The sequence below is a fragment of the Mugil cephalus genome, chromosome 3 (genome assembly GCF_022458985.1).
Source record: "Mugil cephalus isolate CIBA_MC_2020 chromosome 3, CIBA_Mcephalus_1.1, whole genome shotgun sequence".
In the NCBI taxonomy this organism is placed as follows: Eukaryota; Metazoa; Chordata; class Actinopteri; order Mugiliformes; family Mugilidae; genus Mugil; species Mugil cephalus.
Genome location: NC_061772.1, coordinates 17,783,407 through 17,792,749, shown reverse-complemented (window position 1 = coordinate 17,792,749; position 9,343 = coordinate 17,783,407). Strand labels below are relative to the sequence as shown.

At 40.9% G+C, this 9,343-nt stretch overlaps 1 protein-coding gene across 2 annotated transcripts; it reads left to right on the top strand.

Moving 5' to 3' along the window:
• The first annotated feature begins 512 nt into the window (after positions 1-512).
• tdp1 (tyrosyl-DNA phosphodiesterase 1) lies at positions 513-8,435 on the top strand. 2 transcript variants are annotated; one of them, XM_047580117.1, is made up of 16 exons: positions 513-573; positions 1,152-1,751; positions 1,890-1,933; positions 2,328-2,383; positions 2,533-2,629; positions 2,721-2,755; positions 2,993-3,085; positions 3,270-3,440; positions 3,577-3,655; positions 4,130-4,306; positions 4,563-4,611; positions 4,830-4,896; positions 5,905-6,012; positions 6,523-6,625; positions 6,790-6,895; positions 8,208-8,435. In XM_047580117.1, the coding sequence occupies exons 2-16, from the start codon at positions 1,154-1,156 to the stop codon at positions 8,279-8,281; spliced, it is 1,857 nt and encodes a 618-aa protein (XP_047436073.1). In that variant the 5' UTR covers positions 513-573; positions 1,152-1,153; the 3' UTR covers positions 8,282-8,435. The 2 variants fall into 2 exon arrangements, with proteins under 2 accessions (XP_047436073.1, XP_047436074.1); XM_047580118.1 differs by having other exon boundaries at positions 553-644.
• The last annotated feature ends 908 nt before the right edge of the window (positions 8,436-9,343 follow it).

Here is a 9,343-nt window from a genome sequence, read left to right as displayed (position 1 = left end):
CCTTACAATTATTAAAGTACGAATAATAAAATTCAACATCTCTATCTAATAAAGACAAGATATAGCAACACATGTCCACTTACAGGGTGGTGCCATGAAATGTTTTGTTAGTTTCAAGATTCAAAGACTTTTATTGTCAGTTCTCTATATTTTCAAAACAAAAAGAAGAATCGAAAAGCTGCTTCTCTCTCATCTTGAAATAAATTCAGTCAAAAAGTCAAAAGTTACATGAAAAAAATGAGTTGGACAGTAATATTTAATCAGTTTAGCTCCAATTTATACATGTCTTACAGCAGTGGATCACATTTTATATGTGTCAAGTAGCATGGAACTTAATTAAACAACTGAAAAACTAAAGTAGTTATTTAGTCACGTTCGACATCTGAAAACAAAATAATAAAAACCATCTGTAATAAATCAATAATGAATACAAAATCACACACAATTTATGTTTATGTACCAACGCCCGTCGTTGAGGCGGAACTACAAGAGACGGCGAGTTTCCACCCGGACCCGTTATCTTTGTGCGACTCGCATGCGCTGGTTTGTTGTTTTTTCCCCATGCATGTATTGGTAAGTTTGATAACGGTGGATTGATAAGAGTCTCCACGTTCACTGCAGAATAAACCAATGCTACTGACTCGGTAAAACAAACATCTCACGACGCCTGCACCTTATTTACGCGAACCACAATACATTTGGTTTTTCTTTAATATATCTTCAGTATCTTGGTGCTGCTAATTCCTCAGTCGTGATTTACGTCTAAACATTTTTATGTTTCGACTTTGGACCAAGTCAGGCATTGGTTCAAATGCAATGCATTTTCTTTTCATTGGTGTTATTTACGCGCGGGTTTTATGTAGAGATCAGGTTACAGGGCTATAGAAACGCCCACATTTCCGTCACTCAAGCTGTGTCTGCAGCTGCAAACCATCATAGCTTTTAAAATGAAATGGCAAAAACAGCTTCAAAGTCTTTCTTAACAACAGCTTTCATATGAGTTTAAATGTTAAAATAGTAAAACGAAAAAAAGAAAAAAAAACAGATTAAATCAGGGTACAACTTTAGCTATACCAGCATGCCAGCAGCAGCCCTTTTAAATAGTTGTGTGACTTTACACTCTCATCCTATTAATCTCTGTTCCTGATCAGCCATGTCTCAGGACAGTCAACATGGAAAGTGGACCATCTCCAGCAGTGATGACGACGACGAGTACCCTCCTCCTTCAGGAACTACCACGTCTGAGTCCCGTCGACCTCCTCAGTCCAATCACACCTCCCATAGGTCTGCATCTCCACCACCACAAACGCTCCCCGTGGAGGTGAAACCAGAACCAGCTAAACCGCCCGTGTCCGCGCTGGTCGTCGGCTCCGAGGCCAGACAGTCAGCTGCACAGAACCAGCTAAATCCTGTGAAGTTTGAAACTAGCCCTTCGCTGGCTGGGAAGCGGAAGAAAGAAGCGTCTGATGGGAGCGGCTGGGCTCTGTCAGATAGTGATGAAGACGACGGAGATGCAAAGAGGAAGAGTTTCAGCAACCCCCCAAAGAAGGCACCTCCCAGCCCCAAAGCAAAGAAACTAAAGGTGGAGAACGAGCGTCCTCCGAGCCCCCACGGCCGGCTCTACTACATCGACGAGCCAGAGGACTTCTTTGAATCGGGCATTCCTTGTCTGAATGACACCTACAGGTTTTACCTAAACAAAGTCACGGGCTTGGACAAGAAGTACAACAGTGGAGCTCTGCACATCAAAGGTGAGAAATCTGGTTTGACATTTCAAGAATCTCTTGTTTATGAGTGTTTATTTCACTGGAGATGTAATGCCAGTTGTGCCATTACAGCCTCTAATCATCAGTTTTATCTAATAAGCACAACTTTTTACTTCCATCCAGACATCCTGTCTCCGTTATTTGGGACTCTGAAAGAATCTGTCCAGGTGAGAAACCAGTGTTATAATCATATTCATGGCAGTGATGCTTCTTCAGTCCAGACTCAATAACTCCTGGATAGATTGCTGAGGATAATTGTGGAGACATTCTTTGTCCCCAGAGGATGAATCTCAGAGACTTTACTGATTCACATACTCATCATGTAGGTCCAGTACCATGTTATGAAATGTGTGGTGATATATCTCAGATATATCTCAACGACTATTGCAACGATATGTTAGAGACCCCTCAGGATGCACGTAATGATTCACTTTGTCAAATCAAGTCAACAAGCTTTCAAACAACGAGATTCAAACGTTCCTGTATAACCTTGTTTATGCTGATTTAGTAGATTTGTAAGGACCCTCCCATTAATACTGACCCACTGGTCTTTGTCCATAGTTTAATTACTGCTTTGATATCGCCTGGATGGTGAAACAGTACCCAGCAGAGTTTAGGTAAGTTCTGCTTAATTGGATACTGTAACCCTAGCAACAAACTACATTACAAAATGATGTTCTATGAGAAGTAGTGGAAAATTACAAAGTGCATGGAGGAAGGTAATGATATACTGTGTACAGGTCAATGCTCACTTTGTTGTTTCCAGGGATCGCCCGGTTCTGATCGTCCACGGAGACAAGCGGGAGGCCAAGGCCCGGCTGCTGCAGCAGGCTCAGCCCTTCCCACATGTTCGTTTCTGCCAGGTACAGACTCACCGTCGCAGAGAGCGTTTGTGGCCGATAGCATGTGAAATCTGGTGCAGGAGTGTTACTGACGCTCTTTTTATTTTGACAGGCCAAGCTCGACATCGCTTTTGGGACTCACCACACGTAAGCATATTTATATCACCGGCATTGCTCCCTGTTATTGGACTGTTTCACTAGATCTTCATTGATCTACCGCAAATGCAGTGTTTATTTTTCATGACATTTTCACTCATCATACCAGGAGCATGTGTTTTCATGGAGATTTCAGCACTATAGAAACTTTCGCTGCTGTTGTTATAGTCTTTGACGCTACTGTTATTTCTCATGTGAAGCTGAAAATTGTTGTGTGTCTTTGTGCAGGAAGATGATGTTGCTGTGGTATGAAGAAGGCTTCAGAGTCATCATTCTGACCTCAAACCTCATCAGAGCTGACTGGTACCAGAAAACACAAGGGTGGGTCTTCACTGCTAATTTATACAGAAAAAGCGTTGGGGGGGCTACAGCCTGACTGGCCGTAGGTTGGACTGTATGTCCTACTTAAAATGAGACACATTAGAAGTAAAGCTATCACCAGCTAGAAAGTAACTATGTTTGGTTGTGGAAATGCCCTTAAATGTATTTTCTTTGTCCAAACTAGCATGTGGATGAGTCCTTTGTTTCCACGGTTGCCAAAAGGAAGCAGTGCAAGCGACGGGGAGTCGCCCACCTTCTTTAAGAAGGATCTACTGGAGTACCTGGCATCGTACCGAGCACCAGAACTCGAAGAGTGGATCCAACGGATCAAAGAGCACGACCTGTCAGAGACGAGGTAGACGCGAGGCACATGCACGTGTTATTATTCAGACTACTGTGTGAACACTTCTAAAGATTTAAGAAGATTTAACAGTTATAACAGAAATCAGTGTAATATCTGGGTTTGCTCTCATCTTACTCTCTGTTGTCAGGGTGTATTTGGTCGGCTCAACCCCGGGCAGATATGTAGGAGAGAATATGGAGCGCTGGGGCCACCTGAGGCTGAGGAAGGTAACGATTTGTTTTTGTTTTTTCTGCTTCCCTTGCATTCAACTTGTCAGGGTTGCTTGCAATATTTTGTTTTAAATATTAAATATTTTGTGGGACATCGGACATGGGATAGTTTTGCTGCTGAAAAATTTAGAGTTCAAGTAGAGTTTTGGAAAATAAAAGTGGAAAAAGTAAATGTGAATTTCATTGTTTCTTGTCGTCCAGAAGTTTCATCCCGCTGCTGACTTTAGGAAACCCAGTATCATACGTTGCATTACCTCCCAATATTGACTTTTTCAGGATATCATTTAAAAGGTCTGATATACTGTGGACATAAAGGGACTAAGACATAAACAGTTCTTGGCCTTTATCACATCAGCAACAATATGCACTTTTAAAACAAGTGTTTGGTGTTTGCTTGTATTTTTTTTTTTAAATTAAAACTTGGCACCTAAGTGGATTTTCTCATCCTCCTCTTGTCATTATTGTTCGTAGCTGCTGCACAACCACACAGACCCTATTCCCGGCGAGGAAAGGTGGCCTGTGATTGGTCAGTTTTCCAGCATCGGCTCAATGGGACTGGATAAGACTAAATGGTTGACGGGGGAATTTCAGCGCACCCTGACCACTCTGGGGAAATCCTCTCTTCGCCCAGATCCCTCCATGCACTTGGTACGTTTCCGTAAAACAACTGTAACGTGGTCGGCAGATCATCGAATAGCTCGTGGTTTCTAATGTTAAAAATGCTGTGTGATGATTTTGCTATAATTTAAATTGTAGGCAGTTTAGTAGTTTCTTGTGTTTTCTCCGTTGAACATTAACCTTTTAATCTATCATGTAACTGTCATATATGACTGTAGTTAAATGTTTATGGGACAATAAGGCTCGAATTTCTAATAAAAGGAGGTAATGGGGCAATCATTTGCAGGTTTATCCATCAGTGGAGGATGTGAGGACGAGTTTAGAAGGCTACCCAGGTCGGTATTCTTTACTAATGTTTTAAACATTAATTTAATAATGGATATTATATTATCCCGGAGAATGCAAATGAAATTAAGTTTTCCAAAAGAGCTTAATATTAGCGTCAGGGGCCGTGACCTCTATGAAAACTTAATTTTCCTGCTACGCCAGCTCTGACAGTCTTTGATCGCGCTGTCTCGTACTCCGTTGTGATGCTAATCTTTTTGCCCTCCAGCTGGAGGCTCTCTGCCCTACAGCATCCAGACCGCTCAGAAACAGCTCTGGCTGCACGCCTACTTCCAGTGAGTTCATTGTACTTAGCACTTAGTCACTTCCTGTAGGATGCTATTATTTGCAAGACATTTTTACTCATTTAGTTGAGATTATCTGTCAGTTTCTATTTTTCACCAAGCTTACAGCTTGGTTGCAAGTCAACACGATTCAGTGCCTAAAAGCTATTTGTAATCCATACACTGTCTATATTAGGCTAAAAAAAGCAGACAGTTAATGACTGTTATTAATGATATGATTATTTAATCTAACATCTGCTGAGACGAGCCCGTCTCTCATAACCACGTGCTTGTTAACCAGCTTTCATTCCCAGATAGCAAAATATATCTGGGCCACATGCAGCATGGCATGACATGATGACTTATCTAGATAGATTTACCAAGCTGTGGCTAACGGTTAGCAGCAAGGAGTGGTTTCCTTATGGGTCATTACTCCAGCAGTTTTTGGGGCAGGGTGATTTTGCTGTGCAGGCTTTTTGCTTAACATTTATAATACCTCAGTACTAGAGTAGACGGTGACACAGGAGTGGATCTTCAAAGCAAACAACTCCAAAGAAAATCATCCTGTTCCAGTGCCATGTGTTTTTTTTCCTCCTTTAGGAGTTTAGACAAGTCAGTGGTTTGATAGCCACTTTACACAACTTAATAACAACTTACTGAGACAGAGCAGACAGGATAGAATAAAACGTAATAAAAAAAAGATGGAAGAAGCCTAGCATTACGTTCAAAATAAAGAAAATGGGTGTTTATCTTTTTTTAGAATTGCATAGTTATATATAAACACAGGTTATTATGTTACCTGAATCCACCCAGTCGCGTGTTGCATATGACCCAAGAAATGGTCACCCTCCACTGTAGCTGTACACACTGTACAAGATCTGCACACACATACTGTATGTTTTTGCTTTGGCATTTGTGTGAAAACTATGGGAGAAGCCTATGTACAGCATGACTCTAGTTTACTACGTAGCTTTGAGAACAGCTGAACACATCAATGAAACACTCTGCGTTTCTGTTTAGCCGCTGGAAGGCAAATACGACAGGGAGGAGTCATGCCATGCCGCACATCAAGACGTACATGAGGGCATCGCCGGATTTCACTGAGCTCGCCTGGTTCCTCGTCACCAGGTGGGTACAACCATTGCATGATGACGGCGGCGATGTTTTCTGTATTGTTGTAATTACGCCACTGAAACATGAGGTGGCGACAGTCCAGCACCTTGAACAACAGGAACTGAACAGCTCATGTTGTAGCATAAGTTAATAAATGGAGATCAACAGTAACTTTCACTATCAATGAGACACAGAACATAGAGAAGACTATAAATTACCCTTTATATATTCATTATATAATGAGGGATTATTTCTTTTGTTATTTTATTATTGTTTTTCTGGCCTATTAAACATAAAGAGTCTTTAATTTTGCCATAAATGTTCACATAGAAACGTGCAGATTTTGTCTTTTACTCTACAAAGACAAACAATAGAGGTTTTACAACTCCACAAGTAGAGTAAATCTTGTGTTGGACGTCATGACAACCTAATATACTTTCATAATGTTTACAGTGTGGTTGTATCTCCAGGTTTCCTTGAGTCAGATCCTCCTAACTAAGTGCATGTGTGCTGTGTGTGTTTCAGTGCCAACCTGTCCAAGGCAGCGTGGGGTGCGCTGGAGAAGAACAACACCCAGGTCATGGTCCGTTCTTACGAGCTGGGGGTCCTCTACGTGCCGTCCGCCTTCGTAAGAGCAACACACAACAGCGACTCTGTTCCAGCATGTCAGACCCCCGGAGACGTGATGACATAATGCAGAAAAGAAAATATTACTTGTGATTGACGAGTGTTCCGTTGGTTTTGGTTGAGGTTTGTGTAATAATTCATGATGTGATGGTTTCCTCCTTACAGAACATGAAGACCTTCCCAGTTGACAGAAACCCATTTCCTGTCTCCTCATCTTCCTCTGGTTTCCCGGTGCCCTTTGACCTCCCCCCTACATGCTACTCTCCTAAAGGTACACGATGTGTGTGTGTGTGTACGTGAAATCTCTATCGACGGATTACTTCCTGGTTCCGCCTGGACTCATTCCTTTTCATGAAATAGAATTTTTATTTTTATTTTCTCTTCACCTCCTGCAAGAATGGATTTAAATTAAAGACACTAATACATAGACAAGTGTTTATATCACATACATTCACACTAGAGCCGTATACTGTGTACACCGTGTACAAACACCAGTTCTATCATTCTTACATGTGCTTATTCTAACAAGGACACTTAGCTCAGTCTCAGTGAACTTGTATAAGACACCGTCTGCTCTCTTAGTGGGTGAGATTTAGATTAATTCATTCCAAATGTCTAATTTTCCAACAGCGGGGCCTGCAGCCTCTCTATATCTCACCTATTTTGACTTGGATTAAAGCCTCGCGTCGTGAATGCTGAGCTTAATGTTCTATAAACGCCTTTCCCATGTGGAATCACTCAAAATCTGAAATACACGACAGTGCTTTGAATCCATTAAGTCACATTGTCTCCACATTCTTATATTTTCCTGGTGTGTGCTTTTAAATCCCCTCACCGTCTTATATCTCATTGTTCAAGCTGATGTTTTCTTCAGCGTAGACATTTGATTCACGACACACAAAGGCTGAATATTTCTCCTCTCCCCCCAAAAAAACACCATTCTGGCCCCACAGGTGTGTTCATTTTTGCCATAGATGGCAGAATTATGCTGTCTACACACAGACAAGACTAACAAAAAGAATCCATTCATCATTAAACTCCACAGGGACGCTTTGCGTATCAGTAGCGACATCTAGTGGCGGAGGCAAACATAGAACAACTGATAAAAGAATAAAAGTCAACACAGCAATAAAGTTTGGAAGGTCTGCAAGCAGAACTTTTTAGCTTTTCAAGCTAATTTTCAGTTCATATTTAAACAGACAGTGGCAGCTTGTGAGTGTTTTGCGTTGCAGTGAAACTGAACTCAGAAATGACAGCATATTGTTAACCCATTTCAACACTTGCAATAATCTTTAAGATGGATGGATGGATAGATTTTAATAACTAAATTATTATTAAAGAAACAGACGGCCTGAGTGTTACTTTACCGTGTTTTAGTAATACATATTGGTGTAAGAAATTTATAATTATTCAAATTTATATTAATTCATTACAATTGCACTTTCATTTGGTATTTGAAACCGATGTGATTAGCGGGACACTATGTATTAAAAAATGCACAGGCGCTCTCTCCAACTGTGTCCCATTTATTTAGTCAAGTTTTATTTTAATTTTCCTGACCTCTTTCCTTTCACTGTTTTCAGATCAGCCTTGGATCTGGAACATTCCTTACAGCCAAGCTCCTGACACGCACGGCAACATCTGGGTTCCCTCCTGAACACACACATTTCTCATTTAATAGTCTGCTGTTTGTACCTGTCAACACTGTGTCTTGGTGTTAGTTTAGTAGCATTCCTTTGGATATTTTATACTGTACCATAGACGAACATGTTTTCTACCAATAAATAAAACAAGTGTTGTCTTTGTCCAACTACGATAACTCTTTCTGCGAATGTTGCAGCAAGATTGAAATTTCATAAGAAGTGCCATTTAGTTTGAGTTACAAGTTCCACTGGGATCATATTTTGCCTCATTGCTGTAGATTCTGCGTTGTTCTTGAATTTACATCACAGGGGAGACGATCTTTAGTGACAGCTCAGCAAAAATCACCTCTTTCAAATCGAAAAAACAGCTGCACAGCAGCTTCATGACGGTTCAAGATCTGTGGATTTGGCAGGAAGTGTTTGCTCCTGAATATCATCAAATCACTGCATCGGAAAATGTCAAAAGGGAGGATTTATCCCATGTCCCGAGCACATATTAAAGTCTGGGACTTTTGAAGCACATGTCTCCTTGCACACTAAGGAGGTTGCTATTGTTAATGACATGTTTCTCAACTGCCATGTTGATGATTGTATCTTCATGGTCCACCATGTGTAAATTAGTAACCGAGTACACGGCTTGAAAGCAAACCAATGCTATGAGAAAAAGCCACACAGACGTCTAATGTTCCTGACACATGAACAACATTCTGGGTAGAAGAGCTAGAAGAACTGGTTGTCAGCTGCGGGAGACTTGTAGGGAGGATGATTAAAGCATTTACTGTATTTAACCATGATTGGGTAAAAGTTTCACAGGTGGTTCTTATCACATGACACTGGATCAATATGCACTTCTCTTCATCCCACTGTTTTGACACTGGATGTGAAATAAGGCAATTGGTTGAGTTTCACTTTTTTTTTCTTAATCTGTAATTGTGGTCAGACTAATGTTTTCCTCTAAATGCTTACGTTGTGAATAAAACCAAGAAATTAAATAGTAAAAATAACTGATTTTAGCCATTGTGGGGAAAAAAAGCACGAACTAGCTGAGAAGTTGTTTGTGCTTGTTGCGGTGTGCA